Source organism: Ruditapes philippinarum, unplaced genomic scaffold (genome assembly GCF_026571515.1).
Source record: "Ruditapes philippinarum isolate M1 unplaced genomic scaffold, ASM2657151v2 ctg9_1_1_1_1, whole genome shotgun sequence".
NCBI classification, from domain to species: Eukaryota; Metazoa; Mollusca; class Bivalvia; order Venerida; family Veneridae; genus Ruditapes; species Ruditapes philippinarum.
Window position 1 is genome coordinate 309,444 of NW_026865571.1, and position 27,785 is coordinate 337,228.

Here is a 27,785-nt window from a genome sequence, read left to right on the forward strand (position 1 = left end):
TGTCAACTTGGAATAATCAGTCATTCGATCCCCAGTCATTCACATGTTAAAAATCTTATAATATTATGTCTTTTAATTCATCAACGAGTTAACTGGAGGTTGACTAGACTAAATGTATTCGACTATATTTTAATTACTTGTCCCCAGAAAGCAGATCTACGCATGCGTGGCTTTCATAGTTTCGCTTCCTGTACAATTTTTGAAGATTGCAACAACAACAACAAAATAGCCTGTTTACTCTAAATTTATAAGACTGATGCATGTTGGGCAAATAATGTCATATCGTAAAATGCAACTCAGACACATACCATAAATAAAAGAAAATACAACATTCGTTTTAAAATTTTCACAAGCAATCATGTCTTGGTTTTTCGTTTGTAAACTTGTCTGAACTTATCAAAACAACAACAACAAATTTTGTTTTAAAATAGTGTCATTAGATCAGATCGTATTACAAAATGGAAAACGATACAACGGTGTCTGCTGCCTACATTTTTAGGGGCATAGAGTATATAGTGACAATGACTGTTAAGGATGACAGTCTCCTGGTTGTTGAAGTTGAAGATAAATTGACTGCAGACCAATGGAGAGCAGATTTTGATTCAGCATGTATGTTTACATTTATTTTGATGCTATTTCTTAAAGTTTTTAATGATTGCAAAACATATGAATGTTCAAGGCAAAATCGTTTAATTGAAAAAGCCAGGGTCGTGCTTATTTCTATTTAATTGACACGGGGGACAAGTTGCCTGAAAGCTTTCCATCTATTTAGTGGTTTCTTAATTGAACATATAGAGGATATTTGTTTAGTTCAGTGTAAGATCGGAATATATTTCACCGAGTGAGCACCAAAAGGTATATTTCACGAGTGGCGCAGCCACCAGTGAAATATGAACTTTTGGTGTTCACAAGGTGAAATAAATTTCAATCTTACACTAAACTAAACAAATTTTCTTTTTATTATATGCAAAGAAACATTTTAAAAAGACATTTAATCTAATACTGACTGAAAAGCGCGCCAAATAATATTACAACGTGACGTCATTTATTACAACGTAAGGGGCTTAAATTCAAAACAGTGAAATTATCAAAGTGGTAATTTCACTGTTTCAAACAGTGAAATTACCAGTTTTATATCACTGACAGGGCTCGAATTTAACTTTTTTGGCCACTAGCAATTTTTTGCTAGTGGACAAATTTTAACTAGCAAAAACTGAATTCAACTAGCACTTTTTACGACAATGATTTTTTAATTCCAAAATTTTTTAAACTTTTGTGTACATTCATTAATTGTTTGAATTATCATGTACCATAATAATTAATTCATTGTTGTTTCAATTATGTATCATGATAATGAATTTTATTGGAAATGTTTTTATTAATAAATGTTGTAGTACAACACATAAATTTACAGTAGTTTGTTATAACTTGAGTTCATTCAATTGTTGTATCTCAATTGTCATGTTGGAACAACTCAAAATAAAGAATAAAACTATCTTATATTTTAACTCACTGAAATAAATGATTAAATTAACATGATTGATATGAAAGATTTTTTTTTATTTCTGCATAAACAGCTGACTTAATCATGAAATTGGGCATGAAAAAAATTATAATACTTCATTTTTAAGTTTAATTATTTGATTTGCTGAAAGACAAAGTTGTTGCTGGATATAGAGAATAACAAAATTAAAATTGTAATTTATTTGGACGAGTTCGAACTGCCCGGGGTACGAATCAGCAACGTAACTTTCTACTCAAAAACTTGATTTAGGGGACAAGGATTCTTATCAAATGTCAATCTACCTGTAAAAAAATAATAATGCAATATTGTCGCCATACCGACGATGTCTAGTCTGGATTATGCGCACAACAATCGGTGCAAAATATTTTGGAAACATTTCCATCGTCATCGAGTTCATACGTTAAACTGAAGTGCAGTTCTTTCTCCCATTTTTTAACCGTTTTAACTGAAGGTCTGATTGTCTTTCTTTTGATAGACTGTGAATCATCTTCTGTACTCAGAGTATTGTTATCGGAAGACACATTTGCTTCAGTAAGTGGGAAGAAGTTCGTTATTTTTTGTTTAGACATTTTATTCCGATCACGCTTGATTTACATGGACAAAATGACATTTGGACTGGTTTAAATTTGTTTACGTTTTTAAGCGAGTTTAAGGTATAGAAAATGTAAACCAGACAGCAAGTGCGCGCATAGTTTATAACTCGGCTACCTGCGAATATTACGCCCGATTTTCCTGACGAGCGTATTCCGTTTTTTCTTCAACTCGCAAAAAATTGCGAGTAGTCATGAATCTAACTCGCAAAATCATTTTCCAACTAGCATTTTGCTAGTTTGCGAGTGTTAAATTCGAGCCCTGACTGATATATTTCTATAAACCACCGAAAAGCATGTAATAAACATGTATATCCAACATTATATTATCAACACACCTCCTTTAAACTTTTGAGATTTATTTAAATATTTTATAATGTGTTGTAATGCATATGTTGAACAATTATTAAGTTCAATGTTAAAACTCCATACAAATGGCATTGCATGCTACTTATTAATATATAACGATACACCAATAGTCCTTTGAAGATTAACTTTTTCCTCAATAAGTATTTCCCCTCTATGAACAACTATCAGACCATCTGACATAATTTGGGTGTACTATCTAGCTTGCTCTTAGAAATTAAGGAAATATATATGAGTCTAGGAAAATATTTGTTTATTTCTTGAGAAAATGTTATGTATGATTTCAAATGAAATAAAGATGGCAAACATTGGTAAAATATTAAATTCTAAAATTTTTACTTTGAATGTTCTGAAATGAAAAATTTTAATAGGATTCTATTTCCTTTTTACAGATATTGAAGACTTAACTCATAAGACAGGAAATTTTAAGCAGTTCAGTATATTTGTTAGTATGCTTGAATCAGGAATTATACAGGTAAGTGTATTTCAGTTTAAGTTCAAGAGAGGTGACTATTCAAAGAATAGGGAGAGCTGTTGTACTCACCTCAGCTTTGGCGTCACCGGTACACTTGACTTTGTTCAAGTTTTTGTGTGCAAGTTGGTATCTCCAAAAGTTGAAAAACTGGTACAATTTCTTTGTGATTATCTAACATGCTGAGCACATGTTCTATAAGTTAGTATAACTGAGTTACGTTTTTACAAAGTTATGCCCCTTTTCAGCACTGAGAATAGTCCAGTGATACATGTAGCTCTTGTTTTTTTCCTGGATTTCAAATTTATAAAATTATTGATATTCTCTATCTTCTGTTCTAAAACTGTGTTGATTGATAATTAATTTGAATATGGAGAAATATCTACATAAGATCATCTGATGTGTAGATGTTTTCACTGCACTCACCCTGTAAGTCATTTAACCTAAAGCAGTTTTGAAATTTTAATTACATCATGACTTAATTATCTTATTTCTTTGCAATTAACAATTTTATTATGTCAAAATATTTTCAGAAATCACTCTGGAAACAATTAATAAATATCTATTTCACAAAGTTTTTCAACCTCCAATGTTTCGAAACGTTTGAGGTTGATACACTTTTTGTAATAAAAATAGTATCTGTTGATTTGTTATTTTTCTTTTTAAACATGAACTTTGGCTTTTTATTTTTGACTGAACTTTACAACAGAGTAACAAATTTCAAAAAATTAAATTACGATTTAATCACAAATATATGTTACTGTTTTATTTGTTTGTTATTTTTTTCTATCCATTTTTAGGCCAGTGAGAGTGTTTCATTAGATTTACTAACATATGCTGACTTAGAATCATTAAGACAGAGGAAATCAGGAAGTGCTGGCAAATCAACATCAGTTCCTCAAAGGACTGTCTCCCTAAATTCTAAGAGATACCTCATTCTTACATATACAGTGGAATTTGATAGGTTTGTGTAACACTTATATTTGTTGAAGCTGTCAGCAATAAAAAATAAATGGCTTGATTTGTATTAAAATCAGTTAGACCACAATTAAATTTTCTTGTTTTATAAAGACAATTTTGTATATTTCTGAAAGAGGTATTTTATGCAGTGTAAGAAATTACGATTTGAATCGACTAGGCTGGTTGGACTACCAGATTAGAATATTCACTAGCCCAAAAGACATTTCATTAGCACGATTCATTTGTTCAAAACAGTTGTTTATATTGCCTCTGAAAATACAGTAGCCTGGTCGGGCTTGTTACTGTGAAAAGTTGGTAGCTCGAGGAGAAATTTAGTAGTCAGGGGCTATCAGACTACTGCTAATTTCAAACACTGTTTATGTCAGACATAAAAATAAAAGAACCAGGCATTCATTATAAAAAATCATAATTTTATGAAATGGCAACTATTTCAACTTGGATAATAGAAGAATGACTTCTTTAAATATTTCACTTTAATAGATACTTACATACAGGTGACACATGATGATTCTAGTTAGATGGTAGCCTATTTTTGAAATATTGCACAGAGGGTCATAAGGGATCCTCCAAATAATCATCGAAAGTCATTGTATAATACATGTAGTGTTGAATTTTATCAGAAATAGATTTTAAATTGAATTATTTCCTTTCTTTTTTACCAGAATACACTACCCTCTACCTCTACCATATGTTGGTAAACCAGACCCAAGACAGCTGCAGGAGCAGGTTAGAAACCTTAGAGCTGAAGTGAAGTCATTGAAACAACAGGTACATGCTCAGCCTCTACTAAACTATTGTATCACTGTACTCTATCAAATGTTATTTTCTAGTTTGCATTTGAGTTTGTACCTTTAGACATTTTTTGCTTTAATTTTTCTGCAGTTACAGTTGATTACTTTTTAGTCAGAATTTTTGCCAGTTGCTAGTTCTATCTGCATGAAACCAATTTTTATAGAATATGGCCTTATTTAAGTTTGTCAAGAAAAAAAACCCACATAATATTGTCTAGTTAATAATGATATTAAAGTCTTTATTTAAAGAGGCAAAACAAAACACAGTTGCCACAAAGGCAATCTACCTTTTGGGCCTCCTCATAGAGTGTTTTAACCAACAAAGACATTGTCCAGTTAAAGAAGTGTACAGTGTATTGACAAATATTTAGTGAAATTTTGTATGAAAATGTACATATGTTATACATGTCTTTTTTTAGGGGCCAACAGAAACCAAAGTTAAAGATGTTGAAAAGTTACGGAGAGAGTGAGTATTTCATAAATTATTTGGTTGTTTAAAAGCAGACAATGAGAATTGAATTTATTATTTTAAAAATGAGTGAGGGTCACAATTTTAAATAAGTCTTATGTGTGTTGTGATTTATGCTTAGATTATTTGATTTTAAGAGAGGGTTGAACATTAATGTCTCTGTTTTATATATCTATGTTTTTATCTTTTTTTTGTGATTTGACATTGTCAAGGTCAAATGGCCACTTTTTAGCTTTAAATTAAATCTACTTCAGAATGGAAGCCTTACAAAAAGAAAAGGAAGATATTGAGACAGAATTTTTACAGTTCAGACGTGAAATGAAAAATACAACACAGGGAAATGCTTTAAAAGAATTAAAAATGTTTAAAACTATGACACGACAGCTAGAAGAAGAATTAATGAAAGAGAAAACCAAGCATCAGAGGCAAGTCAGCAAACACAGCCAACAGTATAGAGATATTCTAGAAGAGGTTAATTTCTTTGTTTGCTGGTTTTTGTATTGTACAAGCTTTTAACACAATTGATACTATAAATAGTAGCACAATTGTTGGTAAATTCAACTGATTATTAATTAAGAGGTGTCTGTGGCTGAGTGGTAAAGGTTTTTGACTTCAAATTATTTGCCCATCACAACTGTGGGTTCAAATTTCGACAGGGACTTTTGATTCTTTCATGTGAAGAAGCTATCCAGCTAGCTTACTTAATGTTGGTGGTTCTTTTCAGGTGCCCATTTGTGCCTGGAATAATGAACGGTAGAGCACCTGAGGTCTCCCTCTTGGAAAGTAGCCTACACTATGTTGGTGCAACGTAAAAAAACAACAAAAAAAACACTGATTTGTAAACAATTATAAGCATGCAACACTGAATGTATAATGACTCTCAGACTGGTGGCCATTATTCATTTAGCAGACTGATTATCACATTCTGGCCCTATGCTGCTGTGTATTAAGCTCTATGTAACAGTATTTTGATCTGTCAGTCATATACCAACTTGTAATTTTCTAATGAGCGTTCTTGGTTTAAGCTTGATTGCGAAACAAGTTCTTGCCACTTATATTAATCACTTTCAAGTCCGCTTCCTGGAACCAACCAGTACTGGTGTCATATGGAGAAACATGGTCGTGACCTGAGTAGGGTTTGAACCCATGATCTCTGGGTTGAGAGGCAGATACCTTAACCACTAGGCCACCGCTCCCCTTAATGAGCGTTCTGTAATTTTTACCAGTACTAACCTGCTACCAAACTTCTGTTTATTGTTCAATTGAACCAGTATGAATGGTGTCAAGTATTGAACATGATGTGCTCTGATGATACTTGTGTTTGGATTAAGATTAATCATTATCTTTGATGCAAATGTTTGATGGCTACTGTATTTAGAAAAAAAGAAAGAAAACAAGTTGGCCCATCAGGGGTTTGAACCCAAAGCTCTCGGTTTCAATTCAGTTGACAGCATTTGTAGCCTGTTTAAATACTCTTCAAAATGTAGGTAATTCATTAGATGGTCATACCTTTGCATGGAAGATACTAAGCAAACAGTTAATTTTGCGAAAAATCTATAACAGAAAAAATTAATCCCTTGAAAATTTTTCTGATTTTACAGTGATCTTGTGTAAAATTTTGACTTCATTGTTCAATCATTGCAGCTTGAAGAAATAAGAGCATCAGAGAGAAATCTTAAAATAAGAGTTAAAAGTTTAACAAATGAGTTAGCTTTGTATAAAAGGTATGTGGGTTTTAAAATTTTATTCAATTGTTTATTTTTAATAACTTTGAAATTCTTGTACAGGTTGTAAAATGCTAATTTTCTTTGTTCAACAACAAAACAAAACGCCAGTCACATTCCTTTTGTTATCTTGTTCTTGTATTTCTTTTTATTCTGCCTGCTTTTATACTGAAAATACAAAGCCTAAGAGTTTAGAAGTGTTTTCAATATTTTAAAATTGCTGTCCTGTTAAATCAAACTAATGCTATATCTCAAGTGATTCGGGTATTCACACCAAAAATTGTTGATAATACAATGTACTTTAAAATCTTCATGTTGCCATTTAGAAAATGTGTATGCCAGTTGGTATTTTCGGAATTCATTTTAGAAAGAAAAAGAGAAATAAAAAACGTAAAACCATATGTTGTCAGATGTCTTACCATTCATTAAATTTGCAGATATGATATACTGTCTTTTAATTTAATGAAAATGAATGTATATGTAGGGATAAAGTTCACTCATCAAGAAAACCAAGGCCATACAGTCGAGAGAGGACCAGTTCATATGATAGACTATCATCTAGGGATGGGTCATTATCTCGAGACAGGGAGAGGTCATTATCACGTGACCGGTCGTGGTCAGATAGACTGTCGTCTGCTCGAGACAGATCTAAAGACAGGTCACGCGATGGGTCACTGGAGCGCCCCTCGTCAACGAACAGAAGTAGGTTAAGTGACAGGAATAATAATTATAAAAATAGTTATTCACACAGAAGTCGGACTCCATCTCCTGCCCCCGCTGGTCCTAGAAGTTCAAGGTTTGATCCTTCGGCATATGTAAAAGAAAAAGAACGCAAAAAGAAAGAGGCACTTTCAAAAAAGTAAGTTTATTAGTGACCTTCTTTCATTATATTTGTTAATGGTTTTGTATGATAACACTAGTACTACTTGTGTAACGAAGACATTAAATAATTGGTTTGAAATTAAATACAGTGCTACAGCTAACATTTTTGATTAAAACCTTGAATTGAGTGCATAGAACAATTCATTTATTCTGTTAACTCATTACTACAAAGTTCAAAATTCAATTTATACTAGCACTTTATCTTACTATACACATTCAGTGGGCAGTGGGCAAAGGTTTTAAGACTTGCATTCTCAAATAGATACAATAGTGAGAAACAAATGTTCTTTAATTCATTGGAAATTGAAACTTGTACCCACTGTTGACTGATTGTGTGTAACATAATAAAGTGTCAGAATAGTACTATACTTATCCAGCAATGAATTTTTGACATTTTAGAATTACATATTCCAATATCACATGTTGTAAAGGCCAGGTTTTATGCTTTAGGCAAAGATCTGTCATTTTGGATCACACTGCTAGAATTTAAACTATTAACATTATTACTTCAGAAAAAGACAGCAGAGAGCAAATGTATCAGGAACCTCAGTTTTATCAAATAAACCATCACCGGGGACCAGACTGGTTCACAGTAGATTATCAGGTTAGTACAAACATTAAACCACACTGTGTTTTATTATGCCCTGATAAGGAATTTGCCATTGTCCATTATGCTCTTTGTCTGTAGACTGACAAAACAGTGGAATGTTGGAGCATCTGTGTCATACATTTCTAGTTATTCATTATGTGTAGAAAATGATAAGTTGTTTCTTTTGGGCTTTTAGGAAAAAGGGAGCTAGGAATTTTTACTTCACAATGGGGAAAAAACATTTTGGCATTGGGATGCCTTCATTAAAACTTAAAAAGGCGAAAAAATAAGCATTGTAATAAAAGTTGTAGAAATGCCATACTTATTTGGTATTAGATTATTATAATGTTTTTTTTTTTCTTAGAAATAAGACAAAACAAGTGAAAGAGTGTTTGTATAGTGTTCCACTTTATCTTTTTTTAATATTATGCCCCCGGGCATATAGTTATTGAACAGTCCGTCTGTCCGTACGAGGTTAACCTAGAACGGCAAGTTGGATTTTTCTTAAGTTCTACCTGTACCAATGGCTTCTTAGTTTACACACTTACTAATCAATACAAAGTACATGATCTGGTCAAGTTACTTAACTATGGCTTCTATATTCACCAAGTTATTGCCCTTTTCAGCACTTAGAAAATGAATAATGGTTAACCTAAAACGGCAAGTTGGAAATATCTTAAGTTCTATCTATACTAATGGCTTCATAATTTCCACATTTATTTATCAATACAAAGTACATGATATTGCCAAGTTATATAAATGTGTCATCCATATTTCCCAGTTATTTCCCTTTTTTCACTTTGAAAATAGGGCCTTGTCTGGTTAACCTATTCGGGCAAGTTGGATTTATCGTAAATTTCTCTTAATTGCTTAATTTATTTAATGATATCTTGCATATTTGGTAGGTGGATACCTTTAATGGTCCTCTAATTTTTGTGGAGTAAGTGGTCTCTAGGGTCAAAGTCAAGGTCACTGGTTTAGAAAATAAATTTAAACATTTTTGCTCATACAGCCTTTATTTTTTGGGTGATGTCTTTCATGTTTAATACAAACATGCCAAGGGAGGTCCTCCTTCTTTGGGTATAGTAAGGGGTCATTTGGGTCAAGGTCACCAATGTTAAAAATAGATTTTTACATTTTTACAGGTGTATTAACCATATTCTATAGACACATGTCATTTATAATTGATAGGAACATAAAATTTGATGGAGTTAGTGGTCAGTTAGGTCAAGGTCACCAGTGCTAAAAATAGATTTTTACACTTTTGCTCATACAGCCTTTATTTATTGACAGATATATTTCATATTTGGTAGGAAGATGACTTGCATGGTATTCATCCTTTTGATTGGGGTAGGGATGAGTGGGTCAAGGTCACTTGTGCTAAAAATAGATTTTTACACTTTTGCCCATACAGGCTTTATTTATTGACAGGTGTATTTCATATTTGATAGGAAGATAACTTGCATGGTATTCTTCCTTTTGATTGAGTTAGGGATCAGTGTGTCAAGGTCACTAGTGCTAAAAATAGATTTTTACACTTTTGCCCATATAGCCTTAATTTATTGACAGATATATTTCATATTTGGTAGGAAGATAACTTGCATGTTATTCTTACTTTGGATGGAGTTAGGGGTCAGTTGGGTCAAGGTCACAATTGCTAAAAATAGATTTTTACACTTTTGCCCATACAGCCTTTATTTATTGACAGATTTATTTCATATTTGGTTGGAAGATAACTTGCATGGTATTCTTCCTTTGGATGGAGTTAGGGGTCAGTTTGGTCAAGGTCATTAATGCTCAAAATAGATTTTAACATTTTTGCCCATACAGCCTTTATTTATTGACAGGTGTATTTCATATTTGGTAGGAAGATAACTTGCATGATATTCTATAGGTGTCAGTGGGTCAAGGTTAAGTGTGCCAAGTATAGATTTCTTACATTTATATATATTTGATAAAGTTGAATATTTATCATTGTCATAGCAATGACTTGGCAACTTACATATTTCACAATTACAAAATGCCATGACTCTTGTCAAGCTATATAACTTGTGTTTACAATTTTTTGGCAATGTTTCTGTCCATAACTGAGTGAATGGGTAAACAGTTTTTGAAATATTGCTACTGACAAGAATCGGAGCCGGGGGCATTTGTTTTTAACAAACACGTTCTTGTTATTTTTTTTTTATTTCAACAGCAAACAGTAGAAATCGTTCAAGAAATACTTCATGTAAGTAGTTTAATTGTTTGTCATTGTTAATTATGATAAGTAGCCTCTCCTTGAGAAGTGCTTATGTGAATGATATGATAATGTAAGGCTATCTGTGCCAGATAAAAAAATGTTTATAAGTTATCCATGAAAAGTAGATTGAAAAACCAGTATTAGATGATGATATAGATTCTCAACTTGTAAAATTTTGTATAGGATAAAACATGTCATTGTTTTTTGACACCTGATAGTTTATTTGAGATAAGAACCCTGTATACTAATGCTCCAGAGTTATGTACAGTACTGGAAGAATAAGAATGTTTAAAAATTCTTTGATATCTCTTCAGTTACAGATAAATGATGGATTAATTCTTTTATAATTCTAGATGGAAGTCAAGGTGAGATCAGCGATGGTGGAATGTCAGATTCTTCATATGCAAGTCTCAGGTATATATCATAATATTATATCTATATACATCAACATGTAAGCATTTCATTCATTAATTTTAAGGCTGTGATTATGATGGGCAATTGAAATTTTCATTCCCACTTTGGCACCCAGTAATTTTTTCCTTACACATTGTATTTGCAAAGAGGAAGGTTTTATTTATATAAGCGTTTGATGTACATTATATGTAATTGAAACATCTGTTTGATGTACATGGTACTTGAACTTTGAAAACTTCTTATGACTGTTGAATTTTTTTTTTATAGAGATATTACTCTCATGTTTACTACATCTTGTAACAAATAACAAAAGTTAATCGTGAGAGTGCAGTATAATATCTGTTACCAAGATTGTATAGCTAAAACTGGCAAAACATTCTATAAGAATTTCAAAACCTTTACAACTATGTGGTTTTCGTACTCTTGTGACCATATCTGGAGTAAAACTTTTATAATTAGAAAACAGAATGAAACATTCCCAAACAAAATATTCTACCAATATTTCAAGTAGGTTTAACGGTGGTTTCCCGCATGCACTACCCATTTGTTTAGGAATTTACAAACATCATTCTGTTCATTTTAGGTACTTTGTTTTAACTCAAGATTCTCAAAGATTTTCCACCCATTGCAAAGAGCCAATAATGCTTTATAACCTTTAACTGACATTCATATTGCTGACAAATACTTCAGCAATAATTTACTATTTCAGGAACTACAACAGAAGTAGGTCAAGTAGACCAAGGTCACGGTCACGTCAAAATGAAAGAAGTGCCTTGTCGTCTGCATATTTATCTAGTCCAGAGGTGGTAAGTTGTCCATATAGCGTTCCTATATGCTTATCAGGGCTTCCATTTAGTTCCAAAATTCAAAATTTGGAAGTCAGAGACTGCAAAATCTCTGACAAAAGTAGGTAACGAAGGAAAAGCATTGCATTTAATAGACGTCACAAACCAAACTCAAGGAGTGAATGACTCTCAAACTTCCATTATTGGAAGCCCTGATTATAATGCCTTATTTTGGTTGTAATTTCTTACATTTTGTTGCATTTTCATCTATGTCTTTATTTCCCTTTTTTTGGATTTAGCCTTTCTTTAAAAAATGAAAAATGTATCCCAAAGACTATCAGTTTCTTACTTAAAAAATACTGATATTTTTATTTCACATTTAAGGGTTTTTTAAACCCTTTAGGAAAATAAAGAGGGTGGCCATTTTAATTTTAAAAAAAAAACTCAAATTTCCCGTTGATAGCTTTCAGACACAGTTTAAATATACATTTTTATATGAAATTCTTTTTTCTTCAATTTTAGCCAAAAAAACGGAGAGGGAAAACCAAAGAAAAGCAAGATATTTTCCTTTTTTTTTTCAGTGAATTTTATGTGAATTTAAATTAGATGACGGGTTTTTATTTGAAAAAAGTTACCCGCTCTGAAAAAGGGGTTTATGAAATTTAAATTTTGAATTTAAAAAGCAAGTTTTATAATAGTTTATGCATTATAATGATCAAATTGTTTCTTGGTTTTCTCAGTCTAACAGAAATTAATGTCCACAAAAATCCTATGATTTCAACAGTTTTATATATTGAATTGATATTTTTCATGGAATTATCATTTTAGAAGTAATTGATTGATTGTGGTTCCTTCAGGGTATTTAATGTGGTTCTTTCAGAGTATTTAATATGGTTCTTTCAGGTTATTTAAAATAATGTATGGAAGGGCATCTTTGTCTTCCTTCAACAGTGAAAGTTATGAAATATTGCTGTATTTAATTTGCAGAACAAGATTGCATTTGAGAAAAATGCTATGCCACCGCATTAATACAACACTAAATAGTAGTGTAGGAACAGATTTTCTTTGTTTCTATACAATTTTGAAGATTGTCATAATGCATAGATCCCTGACCTATCTAATTCTTATTATCAGATTAGTGGTTAAATCTGTTGTTAACTCAATAAAAGATCAGAGTAGGAATATATCAATGCACTTGAGTCTAGTGAATTTGGTGGTGAAGGTCATATTTCACACAGCCTAAATTTCATGACTACATCAAAGGACAACATAGTAAGACACTTTGTCAAAATCTAGGTCAGCTGAAATCAAACTTAACATCTTAATCTGTACACATGGTTCAAATTTCATAGCTGTACATCAAAGGACAAGAAAGTAGGTCACATCATCAAAATCTAGTTCACCTGATATCAAAGTTCAATTTTACAACTAAAACTGTGCACATGGTCAAAATTTCATTGCTGTACATTAAAGGACAAGAAAGTAGGTCACTGTCCCCTTGGGCAAGGCAACATTTTGGACCCAAGGGTTTAATTCAAAACAATCTTGATACAGGTCCACCAAACATTATTTCCAGTCAAATATCTAAGCTGTAGCTTTCTCCTATTCAGAAAAGATTTGTTTTATTTTCTGTTTTTACTATGTGAACATAATGAGAATCACTGCCCCTGGGCAGGGCCAATTTTAACACTAGGGGCATAATTAAAACAACTTTAGTAGAGAACCCATAGAATATATTATAGAGCAAAACATCAAAGCTCTATGCCTTGTACCTTCAGACAAAAATATTTCTTTTTTTTTTTTTACTATATGTACATAGTAAAAATCAATGACTCCTGGGGGTGGGGCCAATTTTGACCCAGGGCTATAATGTGTACAATCTTGCTAGAGGTTCACTACATAATGTTTCATGCAAAATATCTTAACTCTAGCCTTTGTAAATTTAGAGAAGGTGATTTTTTAAGTTTTTACTATATACATATAAGGAAAACCTATGGCCCATGGGGCGGGGCTAATTTTGACACAAGAGGCAAAATTTGAACAACTTTGGTAGAGTACCTATAGATGATATCATTTAACAAATATTCAAGCTCTAAGCCTTGAACCTTCAGACAATAAGATTTTTTTATTTTTAGCTCGACTTTTCTATGAAAAGGGGAGCTATCCTACTCGCCCCGGCGTCGGCGTCGGCGTAGCGTTAGCGTTGGCGTCACACCTTGGTTAAGTTTTTCGTACCACCCCACTTTATTTCAGAAGTATTACAAGTATGGCTTTGAAACTTACCATACTTGTTCACCATCATAACCTCCATCTACAGACAAGAGTACATAACTCTGTCAAGGTTTTTGACAGAATTATGGCCCTTTTTTGACTTAGAAAGTGTATTGAGCTTGGTTAAGTTTTTTGTACCACCTCACTTTATTTCAAAACCATTGGAGGTATTGCTTTTGAAACTGACCATACTTGTTTACCATCACGACCTTCATCAACAGACAAGAGGACATAACTCTGTCAAGGTTTTTGACAGAAATTATGCCCCTTTTTGACTTAGAAAATACATTGAATATGGGTAAAATCCACTTATTGCCTTAACCCTTTGAGATATTGCTTTGAAACTTTTAATGCTATTTCACATCATTACCCCCATCTGTACGCAAGAGAAGGTAACTCTGTCAAGGATTTGTTTTAAAAATTAAGGCCTTTTATCGACTTAGAATCTTGGTTAAGTTTTTGTACCACCTCACTTTATTTCAAAACCATTGGAGGTATTGCTTTGAAACTGACCATACTTGTTTACCATCACGACCTTCATCAACAGACAAGAGGACATAACTCTGTCAAGGTTTTTGACAGAATTATGCCCCTTTTTGACTTAGAAAATACATTGAATATGGGTAAAATCCACTTATTGCCTTAACCCTTTGAGATATTTGCTTTGAAACTTTTAATGCTATTTCACATCATTACCCCCATCTGTACGCAAGAGAAGGTAACTCTGTCAAGGATTTGTTTTAAAAATTAAGGCCTTTTATCGACTTAGAATCTTGGTTAAGTTTTTAGTACCAGTCCACTTTTTGACTGAACTGTTTGAGATATTAATTTGAAAGTTGGAATACTTGTTTACAATCATGATTCCCAAACATGTCCAGGAGAAGGTAATTCTGTCAAAGATTTTATTTGAATTATGGCCCTTAACTGTCAATGTTTTGTATTATAGGCAAGCACTAAAAAAGTCGAGCGCGCTGTCTTACGGACAGCTCTTGTTTACTATATGTTACATGTATATATTGAAAATCAATGACCCGGGGCAGGGGCAATTTTGACCCCAGGGCTATAATTTGAACAATCTTGCTAGAAGTTCACTTCACAATGTTTCATGCAAAATATCTAACCTCTAGCATTTGCTAGAAGAAATTTTTTTACTATAAAGTTTTTTCTATATACATATAAGGAAAACCAATGACCCCAGGGGCAGGGCCGATTTTGACCCCAGGGCTATAATTTGAACAATCTGAGTAGAGGTCTACCAGACAATGCATTATGCAAAATATCTAAGCTCTAGGCCTTTTGGGTCTTTACAAGAAGTTATTTTAAGTTTTTACAATATGTACATATAGTGAAAATCAATGACCCCCGGGGCGGGGCCGATTTTGACCCCAGGGTTATTATTTGAATAATCTTGGTAGAGGTCTACCAGACAATGCCTTATGCAAAATATCTTAGCTCTAGGCCTTTTGGGTCATTACAAGAAGTTATTTTAAGTTTTTACTATATGTACATATAGTGAAAATCAATGACCCCCGGGGCGGGGCCGATTTTGACCCCAGGGTTATAATTTGAACAATCTTGGTAGAGGTCTACCAGACAATGCCTTATGCAAAATATCTAAGCTCTAGGCCTTTTGGGTCTTTACAAGAAGATTTTTTAAATTTATTCTTATAATTCCTTTTGGTTGCCATGGCAACCAGATTTCTGCATGGAATGAAATTCTTTGAACAACTTTGGAAGCCCTTCACCCAAGGATCAATCCTGCCAAGTTTGGTTGAAATTGGACAAGTGGTTTTTCACAAGAAGATTTTTTAAGTTCACTATATAATCTATATAACACACACACACACAAACACAATCTTTTATTTTTGAAAGAATAAACTAATAAACAGCCGTAAAAGACTGGCAATATTTGTATGATGTTAATGAAAGAATTCATACTGCATGATTTTATACCTTAACATTACATACATTGGCCAGTACACCAGATTCTGAACGTGGAAGAACAAGATCTGTTAGAAACAAAGAAAATATACCAGATAGCAATGGTAAGATTATGATTTTAATATAACCATCTCTTCTTCTGCAGTCATCCCTGTCTAAAATCATTTTCCTTAAAATGATGAAAAATGGTCTTAATACTTTGTCCCTTTAAACAAGTGTGTTTGAGAGTAGCACTATTTAAATTCATATTGCTGGCTGAATAGACTGAATAAAGAATTTTTTAGGTTTTACCATCTTATCCTGGGGTAAAAACAAACTTTTACAGTTACAGCTTCGAAAATAAACGCAACAGATTGACTTATCTGTTGTGACCAGTAGAGCACCGTGAAGCTATAATGGTAAAAGTTTGTTTTTACATTGAATTAGCATGGAAAACACATTTGCCAAGTTCCGGATAACATCTATTGAAATTGATGTGGCTTTACTAGCTCTTATCCTGTAAGCTGTGACTGAATCTTTGTATCCACCAATACAGACCAAGTACAACATACACATCTGTACTGTCTGATCAGAGTCTGCACTGTTTGCTATTCAGCAAGTAAATATTTCGAATTTTTCTCCAAAAAATGATAAATAGTTTTGTCCAGTTTGGAAGATGGAAAAGTCCATTTAAGATACTTGGCATGGTAATGGTTAATTAAGAAGAGCATTGGAATAATGAATGTATGGTATGTGCTGAGAATCAATCAATCAATAAATTAATCAATCAATCAGAATTGAAAATTTGTTTCTTTTTATATAATTTTAGGTCTGTTGTACCGGTAACCATGCTACATTTTGTAAGCTTTTAATTCTTATATAAATGAATAGGCTGAATGAATGGTTCTGAATCAAATTTAAATTATTCATATGACTTCATTTTGTATTTTTTTGACAATCTGTTTGCAGGTTATGACAGCGATTATTTTGATAGATCTGCAGAGATTTCAGAAATTGATGAGAGATTGAACAGATTACAACAGCTAATGAAAACCAGTATGACCTGAGTCAAAATCTGTGATAGATAAAAATATACATATTTATTTAGTGATACTAGAATGGGGCACAGTTTTCATCTCATAGTGATTCTAGAAAATTTGAGCCGTGTCACGACAAAATCAACATAGTGGGTTTGCGGTGAGCATGGATCTAGACCAGCCTGCCCATCCGCGCAGTCTGATCAGGATCCATACTGTTTGCTATCAGTTTCTCTACATGTAATAGGGTTTGTAAGCGAACAGCATGGATCCTGATCAGACTGTACGGATGCACAGGCTGGTCTGGATCCATGCTGGTCGCAAACGCACTATGTTGGTTTTGTCGTGACGCGGCTCAAATGATGCCTGGTGTGGAACCATGGATGTTCCAAGTTATATTGAAAGGGAAAATGTTCATAAATCAGTATACACATTTATTTAAATTTTCAGATTTCTGCTGAAAAAATGAAATAAGCAAATTTATTTTGTGTACCAATCATTCATAAGGGTATTCCTCCAAATGTGCTGAAATATTAAATAACAAAGTGTAAAATGTTTCAAAATCAACTTAATGCTTGTGCTGAGAAAAAAAAATCTGTCATGCAATGTGTTTGAATCATGTAGTTTAAAGTTCACATATTGGAGGATATTTTGTATTTGAAATATTCAGATATTTGTCAAAGGATGCAGTGTGAATCATTTACGTGTTTCTTGATAGTAAAATTTGATTATTTCAGAAAAATTGTCATTTAGTAATTCAGTTTTTGTCTGTGAATTCTCAAAGAAAATAGTATAGTGTGACTTTTCCATTATACTGTACTGTAAGGTAGTAAACAGCAGTTATTTAACTTATTTATAAATCCCTGAAACTTCTAATTGATAGTTTTAAATTCAAATCAAGCATTTAAATAATATAGAATTTTGCAGGGTAAAGGTAAAAAATAAGTAGATACAATAGTTTTATGTAGAGGTAACCATTAAGAAAGTAAGTGATTCTGTACATTACAATGATAACGTTTTCCTACTTTTATTACAAATTATTTTACATTTGATTCTACTTTCCGTATGTGATGCATCTAACATGCTCTAAATCCATTATCTTATTAAACATTTTTCTAAATTAATGTGCATGTAAACAAAGAACGCTGTGGAAATCGAGGTACTGCATACTAATTAGCTGCTGATGTAGGTCCTACTTTGTTGATACTATATAAACTTCAATTTGCCATTTCTTTTAAGGAAAACTTTTATACATTCTTGAGGCTTTATGTGGTTTTAAACTGACCAGGAAAACTATTACATGAGGAAAATAAATATGGAGAATATTAAGTAGCAACTTTGTGTCACTTTTGTTTAGAATATATGATACTTATGTCTGACCTCTTTTATTAATCTGTATCAGTTAGTAATGAAATAAGTTGAAGCATGAAATGAAATTTATTGTTGGGAACTAGGTTTAGTTAGATGTTTAAATAATATCTAGTAAAAAATTTGTAATGTATAAAGTCGGCAAGAATTTATAGTTTTATATTGTTATATATACATGTACCTAGGCATATGTTAGTTGAAAACTCATCATAAATCATTCTGAAACTATTTATCACAGTTGATAGTGGCTCAGATGAATACAAATTTTTTTTATATTTTTTTTACAAATAAGTATGTTTATCCTATTTTCATACTCCATAACAAAAAAAATTAACCGAATATTGATTTTCGGCACTACTGATAATTCTGTTTAAATTGTACAACTTTGGGCATCAATTAAAACCAAACTGTTATCATAATTGCTTCAGATATATTCATAATTATTACGAAAAAGATGAAAAGTAGACTTGGTGAAAGTACGTACATATACATGTAGTATATATATGTTTAGATTTAACTCATTTTTTTGCCTCTGATACTGATAAAATTATTAATAATTAATTAATTATTTAACCTATGATGCAATGAATAAAACAATTAAGAAATGTGCAAGGTGTGGCATTTTACAAAAAAAGAAAAAATAGCTCTGCTGTTTTGAATATGAATTATGTTTTTATTGTACTTGTGTTTTATTTCTTCTTTAAAGCATGTTCTTTTAGTTTACACAGATTGTTTCCTATGTACAGTTACAAAGTCTTTTATTTATGAAATATTAAATTTGTAGAATGAGTTTTGTGTTAGTTCTTGTGATTATGGTTTTGAACTTATTTGACGTAAGGACACCATTATGAACTATTGTTTGATAATGTTATTGTCAATTATTTCTTAATAGGAAAGAACAAAATCAGCATTTATCATAGTAATGGAAATCATACACAAGTCCCCTACCAGTTAGAACCCCAGTAGCATTAACAAGGGCCATGGCCATTCAATTATGCCATTGTTGAAGATTTAAATGAACTAAACTTTTGCATTCTTAGTTTGTCAGTTATATCATAGTAATGAGTTAAGTTTCCCTGCCTAGTAAGGGACTGACAGACACACAGACGGATGAAGGGTATACCTAAAGTCCTCTCAAGTTAAACCAGTGGGGGACTATAAATAACATACTAGTATAATAATAGGTATGTCTGAATTTTTGTGATGAAATACACCAAATTATATTAGCTTATGATAGATTCATTGTATAAAATCATTACATGTGGGAATGTTTACTTCAAATTCATGAACATTACAAGTGTGCTGTCCCAGTATCAATAAATCAATACTACAACCAAACTTACTAGTGGCATCCCACACAGTTGTTAAAATACTAGTACATCATGTGACATGAGGCAATACTTGGGTAAATACACCCAAGTGTCTAAGATAGTCATGACCTAAGTAGTGTTTCATACATTTGAAAAAGTTGATTCATGCATTACGAAATTCCTATACCTCTTCCTTATGCAAAGAGACTCATGTTCTTTGGTCATACTGAAACAAACCCAAGTGGTTGACATCATTTCCTTTGTAAAAGTATCTCTAAAGTAGATACATTGTATATTGATAAAAAAAAAAAATATAATCGTAATCAATATAGATTTGTTGTGAAATGTAAATCTACTTTAAATCTGCTTGCTTGACCTGTTGTATCATGACTGAAGAGTCGGGGCCACTGATCCTGGAGTTTAGCTGCAGATATCATAAAGGTCACTCGTTTCAATTTGCCATCATACTGAAATTAACAGAAAAAAGATACACATATGGTCTTTCTATTTGATACTGACAAAAATACTAATTTCAAAGCTCTTTTACTTGTTAATATATGACTTAAAAGTGATAAAGCACATGCTCTGTAAGCTTGTCACAGGTTTGATACTAATCAAAATAATTATATTACCTTCTAAATTCCTAATGGATTTGCCTTGTTTTACAGGATTTCAATAACAAAATACAACTGTCTTGCCCTGGCAAAGCTACCCCTGATTCCCACTTTGTCTGTAGGATATTAATAAGAAGTTTCATTTTGATACATTATATTGACTTTAGATAATTTTTATGCTTCGAATAAATTGACACCTCCAATACTTGTTTGAGAAACAGTAAGCACGGAAAATTACTAAGGGCAATAACTAAAAAATTATGTATAAAAAGTAATGGTTCCTGGGCACTAGGCTTCTCCTCAATGAGATCTATCCAGCTAGGAAGTTTTGAATTGATATACCTCTAATAGTGTTTAGGTTTTGCCCAAAACAAACTGAAGGATCACCAGATAAACCAAGCTGGTTCCTGTATACCCAAATCGCATGTTCTTTGTGTAGTTTGGGGGTATAAAAATTGCTACCGACAGTTATGAGTCTGATCTTAAAGCACAGGTGTGCCAGCTTGTTCTGGCTCTATACTGCTGGCAATGCAGCACAGGTGTGCAGAATAGCCCTGGCTCTATACTGCTGGCAATACAGCACAGGTGTGCAGCTATACTGGTGACAATGCAGCAAAGGTGTGGAGGCTAGCCCTGGATCTATACTTAAGGCAATACAGCACAGGCCTGCATGCTAGCCCTGGATCTACACTGGTGGCAAACAGCACAGTTGTGCATGCCCTTTCTCTATACAGCTAACAATGCAGCACAGATGTGCAGGTGGCCCTGCTCTATACTGTTGGCATTACTGCACAAGTGTGCAGGCTGGCCCTGACTCTATACTGGTGACAATACAGCACAGGTGTGCAGACTGGCCCTGACTCTATACTGGTGACAATACAGCACAGGTGTGCAGGCTGGCCCTGGCTCTATACTGGTGGCAATACAGCACAAGTGTGCAGGCTGGCCCTGGCTTTATACTGGTGGCAATACAACACAAGTGTGCAGGCTGGCCCTGGCTCTATACTTGTGGCAATACAGCACAGGTGTGCAGACTGGCCCTGGCTTTATACTGGTGGCAATACAGCACAAGTGTGCAGGCTGGCCCTGGCTCTATACTGGTGGCAATACAGCACAAGTGTGCAGGCTGGCCCTGGCTTTATACTGGTCAGTGGTGACAATACAGCACAGGTGTGCAGGCTGGCCCTGACTCTATACTGGTGGCAATACAGCACAAGTGTGCAGGCTGGCCCTGACTTTATACTGGTGACAATACAGCACAGGTGTACAGGTTGGCCCTGGCTTTAAAGTGTTGACAATACAGCACAGGTATGCAGGCTGGCCCTGGCTCTATACTGGTGACAATACAGCACAGGTGTGCAGGCTGGCCCTGACTTTATACTGGTGACAATACAGCACAGGTGTGCAGGTTGGCCCTGGCTTTAAAGTGGTGACAATACAGCACAGGTATGCAGGCTGGCCCTGGCTCTATACTGGTGGCAATACAGCACAGGTGTGCAGGCTGGCCCTGGCTCTATAGTGGTGACAATACAGCAGAAATGTGTACTCTATACTAGTGGCAGAGACTTATCACTTTTACAGGCGAAATTGATACTGTTACCTCTTTGTTGCTTGGCACATGGCATTTATGTGATAGTTCTAGTGTTGTTTTTTTTTTGGTTTTGCATCGCATATGGAACCTTCCAGCTTTACTGGTGTAACTATACATGTATAGTGTGGTGTCCTAGTGGAACAGCAGTATCTGGCAGTGATTTTTTTTTTCTCTGTTCTTCTTGAAATGGGAAATTTTAGCCTTTGTGGCAATAATAAAATTGGAAAAAATTAACAAAACTGTGACAGCATTCTTTTTTTCTCATATGATAATATAAATACATGGTAATTCTATAGCAAAATTGTTGTTTTAATTGAAAAAAGTGATATTCCTTACAACATTGGTAGGTTCATTTAGTCTTCACATTTTTTTTTTCTTCAAAATTTTGTCAGTTTGAAGCCTTTATTTTATGGAAAAAAATCACTGAAATTAAAGCATAAAATGCCATTATTCAAATAGTAATTGTAGGTTCCTAACCTTATATTCTGTATTAAAGGTTAATTTTTTAAACTATCCAGCTGGTGGCCCGGTGGCATAAAACTGTCTAATTTCTGAGCCCCGATATGTCAGTGGCAGTATAAAATGACAGGGTGATCTGTCAATTTTTTGGACATTATCTCGCACTATTCAATGCCACAGATCTAGACAGTTGGAAAGTGTGCTCATTTTACAAAATGCCGACACGGTCAACCTATATTAATCAACAAAGTACAATCAAAGGAGTGCCAGAAAAAGTACAATCAAAGGAGTGCCAGAATTTAGCAACTTGTTTGGAATAAAACTGTAGGAAATGAGCAGGAAATGATTAAAAATTAATTCATATATTCAATATTTGCATGTTGACATTTCTACAAGTGGAAAATCAACAACTGTCAATTAAAGCAATCAATAAACAGTCTCCAGTCTAATGGAAATTACACCATAGAATATACATGTATATATGTATATATATCAGATTATCATTCAGAATAAAGGAAAAATGTGATGGGCTCATTTTTTATGTACAAATATACTATACTATTATGACTTGAGAGTTGGTGACCAAGGAAGTAATGATTTTTGATATGATATAATGTCAATACAAATAATAGAAAATAACACTTTCTTTGATTTATAAACAAACATCAGCGTCAGTTAACCTTTTTTGGTTAAGTTTTTGTATATGGTCATTAAATTCAATACCAACAGAGCTGCATGTATCATTTGGAAACTCAATGTTGATGCACCATGTACAGATCTGGTCAAGGTCAATGAAACCTCCATGTGTAAATACCCGCCATACTCCTGGAGGTTTCATTGTTACCTTTAATCATTTTTGTTTGTGTTTTTGTTAAATTGTCAACAACATCAAATTTGATATGTGGAAGCATCTTCACAAGTTCTGCTTTGAGCCAAAGGTCAAGGTGTCTTTTTATTCAAATTATCTCTGTACATAGTAAATGTATAGTTTACTATTGTTTCTCCTCAGACAGCTCTTGTTATACTTGTGTATTGTGTAATTGCCAATACATTTAATACTGGGAGAGCAATGAAACTTGCTAATAATACACACACCTTGATATTTTGTCACATATTTATTGGAAATGAGCTGAGTTAGGGCCCTTGTGTTAGCAAACAAGAGGGCCATGATGGCCCTGAAGTCGCTCACCTGTATATAGGCCCCCGGAGCGGAGCCAGTTTAAACCCCAGGGCTTTTATTGGAAAAAACTTGGTAGACACCCATTAGAAGATATGTCATGCTTAACATCTAAGGTCTAGCTGGTCAAGTTTTTTTCTTTACACATACAGTTAAAAACAATGACACACCTGGGGCAGGGCCAGTTTTGACCAAAGGGCTTTTATTTGAACAATCTTTGTAGACACTTACTAGAAAATGTTTCATGCTTAATATCTAAACTCTAGCTATTCGGGTTTTTTCAAAGAAGATTTTTAAGTTTTTGCTATACACATATAAGGAAAAGGAATGACCCCCGGGGCCAATTTTGACCCCAGGGCTCTTATTTGAACAAACTTGGTAGACATCCATTAGAACATGTTTCATGCTAAATATCTTAGATCTAGCTCTTTGGGTTCTTTAAAAGAAGATTTTTTAAGTTTTTACTATATGCATATAGGGAAAATCAATGACCCCCTGGGGAGGAGCCAATTTTGACCCCAGGGCTTTTATTTGAACAAACTTGGTAGACACCCATTAGAAGCTGTTTCATGCTAAATATCTTAGCTCTAGCTCTTTGGGTTCTTTAAAAGAAGATTTTTTAAGTTTTTACTATATGCATATAGGGAAAATCAATGACCCCCTGGGGCGGGGCCAATTTTGACCCAAGGGCTTTTATTTGAACAAACTTGATAGACACTTACTAGAAGATGTTTCATGCCAAATATCTAAGCTCTAGCTCTTTGGGTTTTTTTAGAAGAAGATGTTTAAAGTTTTTTTCTTTTGGTTGCCATGGCAACCAGAGTTCTGCATGGAATTAAAATCTTTGAACAATTTTCAAAGGTGACCACCAAAGGAACATTCCTGTGAAGTTTGGATGAAATTGGCTTAGTGGTTTATGAGGAGATGTCATTTAAAGTAAAAGTTTACGGACAGCCGGACGCCGGACGATAAGTGATCACAAAAGCTCACCCTATCTCTTTGTGACAGGTGAGCTAAAAATTAGCACTTTGTCATGTGTGACTCCAAAAGTATAACTGCTACGTTAATATGTACTAGAAATTGTAAAGATTTTTAGTGTTTTTTATGTGTGTCAGAAAAGCAGAATGTGGGGGCAGTTCAAAAAGGGAAATAATCCACTACAAATCTACGCTTATTGATGAAATAAGTCAGTGACATACTATCTGTATCACTGAAACATGCCTCAAGTTTTATGTGATATACCTTCAGTGTTTGTCATGATGTATGCAAAACTTTCACCAGAAATTTGAAAATGTGAAAAGGGTTAAAACTATAATTTAATCAAAATCCATCTGAGGCTTCATACAGTCCAGAACAGACACCTACGATTAGATCAAATATAGTGTGTAAAAGTTCAATTTCCCATGTAGTCCTAACCATAGGAAACTCCTACTTATCATTTAAGAGTAAAGTAGTAAAGTAAAACAACTTAAACAGAACAGAACAAAATTAAGCAAAGTTTTATCCAGTATTTCATTCATATAGTTTTTAACCTTTTTTCTATCAAATTCAGGCAATATCAAATACCGATATTTTCTTCACCAAAGGTTATGTATTTGTTACTACATGTATACTACTAAAATGGTGATAAAAATAAATAACATAAAACTGGTTAATATATTTATTTTAATGGCACAATTAAGTGAAAGTTTCTATACAGGTTACAACATAAAACAAACTCAATATTTTTTTCAAGTATAAGCAATTATAGAAAACTGATATCAACATTCCTTGTTTATCTTGAAAACTATAAAAAATCTTTCTTGAATATGATTTATATGAAGTTTTCTGTTTAACAGTCTCCAGCTATTTGTCTAAAAATAAACTTTTAATCTCTTCTCTTGAATTCCTGTTTGTTCAGCTTGTTCTAGATTACATTTGGATTAGTAAATAAAGTTTCCTTTTAAAAGGAAAGGCTTGCACAGTTGTGCCTTCATCCCAACCACAGGTAAACGTTGCGTGGCCATGACTTACACTATATCCCCGTTCCCCCTCTACAACCCATAACCCTAAAAAAAAAATTATGAAAAAAAAATTTATGACTAAAATATTATATTTTAGTCATAAATTTTTTTTTTTTCATAATTTTTTTTTAGGGTTTTGGGTTGTAGAGGGGGAACGGGGATATAGTGTAAGTTATGGCCACGCAACGTTTACCTGTGATCCCAACCCTTTAATTTTTTATTTTTTTTCAATTTATTATCACATTTTTTTTGAATTACGGTATTTGTATATCATAAAGGGTTTATTTAGTTTTTTTTGTAAAACGAATATTTTTTGTCAAAACGATTTGAAATCTATTCTCTATTGTATAAAACTAATAAAGAAAATGACCAATCGTGAAACGTGGATACTGAAGGGAAACAAGTGTGCACATTTCATTTCCCCTTTTTCGCAGAGAAATCATTCGTTTGCTTTACAGACAAGTAAATGCACTAAAATACTTCGTTACGTGGTACCAATTATAATAAGCATGTATCAACTTACACGATCACAAATATGATGCGCTATCTGTAGTTTAGCACGTGGCAAGGTTAATGATATGCATGGGCTATTTTTAGATTACCTCACCAAGAAGTTGAATTGCGTTCAGTAGATCTAAATATAACTCGATCATGTGTGATTTGGTAAGCAGGACCACCCTTGAAGACGGAATACTACTCTATTGTATAAAACTAATACAGACAAAAAAAACAATTATAAAAGAAACTAACTTTTGCGTCTTAAAAAACAATTGAAACGGAACAATTTCGTTTATAATTTATAACGGTTTAAACCGATAAATCGAGTAAAAATAGAAATCCTATTTATATAAACAAACTGGGATTACCGAAGTAACTAAAATAGCTTAGATTTCCGTAATATTACTTCGTCTGATTCCGCAGTATGACGGAATCGCCCGAATTGTCACGATTGCAATCGGAACTACCTCGGCTATTATCTTTAATCCGAAGAGTGACGGAAAAGGCCGAAAAGTTGCGATTGCCACGATTGGAGCTGGTTTCCAGTTCAATCATGCACCAACAGATGTAAGCATGAAACCACCTAACCGGAACAAGTTTTCCATATGAAATGGCTTGCAGCCGTGGCTGCAAGCCAAAAAAAGTGTATCAATATCAGCATGCTAAAACTAAGCAGACAACAAAGATAAGTCTGGTTACACTATAAACATGTACCTGTATGAAGAATAGACTCTTCTCTACTGGTGGCATAAAACTGCCATCAACCCTAATACATGTATCCACTTATCCCTTAACCTGCTGAATTTACATTATGATTTTACCTGGATTTGAAATTGGAACAGTCCATTCAAAGTTTAAGATTTTTTGTTATCAAAATACAAATATCAGCTTAGCTGGCAATAAAGAAATTGGTTAGACAGCATATGGATGTGCACACAGGCCCGGCTCTTTATTGGTGGCTAAGGCTAACAATTTCTGGTTCCAGCAGGTTAGGGACTCAAGACATGGTAGAGAGAAAATAAACCTTTTCAAACAGATCAAACAAATTGTAAAAGAATCAATTCTGAAAATATACAGTAATGCAGGGTCTTTCAAATAGAATCTATATGAAAAACGCGGAGTAATGTAATAAAACTGCTGTATCTGTGATGTTTAAACAATTGATAGAACAATATACAATAATGATTCTATAAAAAGAATAATTGAAGGTTGTGTACAACAGAATTACAACAGTAATTATATGCAATCATAATAAATTACTAACATGCAGGTAATTTACATCGTAATATATCTCCTCTAGGCAACCAGGATCAACTTTATCATTAAATTTTGAAAAAAAAAATATTATTAAAGAATTGTTTAAAATATTTGAACAGGTCAAACCAATTTATTTTTACCAAAAGTGACATCTTTATTTTAACAATTCAGTTAGTTTAGAAAAAAATATCCCTTCATTATTTCAAAATACAAGATGGCACCTGTAATTAAGACCTGTGTCAGAGGTCCGGTTTCAAGGTCTTCTTACCAGCTAAACTGAAGGAGACCCTTTTTGACCTACTCCATCTCCCTTCCCTCTACAAATTGGAACTTTTATCATGCCTCAGGAAGATATCACGTTGACCTTGACATTTCGACAAAGTGTATCTTTACATGTATATAAAAATGGCTGCCAAGTGAACTATACAAGCAATAACAATGTGTATACTG

General features: G+C 33.3%; 1 protein-coding gene across 1 annotated transcript; it reads left to right on the forward strand.

Moving 5' to 3' along the window:
- Window positions 1-167: 167 nt before the first annotated feature.
- On the forward strand, window positions 168-19,216 carry LOC132729582 (centrosomal protein CCDC61-like). Its single transcript, XM_060715364.1, has 14 exons — window positions 168-609; window positions 2,874-2,956; window positions 3,754-3,917; window positions 4,597-4,702; window positions 5,145-5,191; window positions 5,449-5,665; window positions 6,839-6,918; window positions 7,403-7,777; window positions 8,313-8,404; window positions 10,587-10,619; window positions 10,985-11,045; window positions 11,755-11,951; window positions 16,060-16,146; window positions 16,991-19,216. Exons 1-14 carry the CDS (start codon window positions 459-461, stop codon window positions 17,086-17,088), a joined length of 1,791 nt encoding a protein of 596 aa, XP_060571347.1. The 5' UTR covers window positions 168-458; the 3' UTR covers window positions 17,089-19,216.
- The last annotated feature ends 8,569 nt before the right edge of the window (window positions 19,217-27,785 follow it).

Excerpts from the sequence above, each read along its gene's own strand:
- LOC132729582 (XM_060715364.1), top strand. The coding sequence starts at position 459 with ATGGAAAACGATACAACGGTGTCTGCTGCCTACATTTTTAGGGGCATA. Across the intron at positions 5,666-6,838 it reads ATAGAGATATTCTAGAAGAG|CTTGAAGAAATAAGAGCATC; the intron begins GTTAATTTCTTT and ends CAATCATTGCAG. Across the intron at positions 6,919-7,402 it reads GAGTTAGCTTTGTATAAAAG|GGATAAAGTTCACTCATCAA; the intron begins GTATGTGGGTTT and ends ATGTATATGTAG.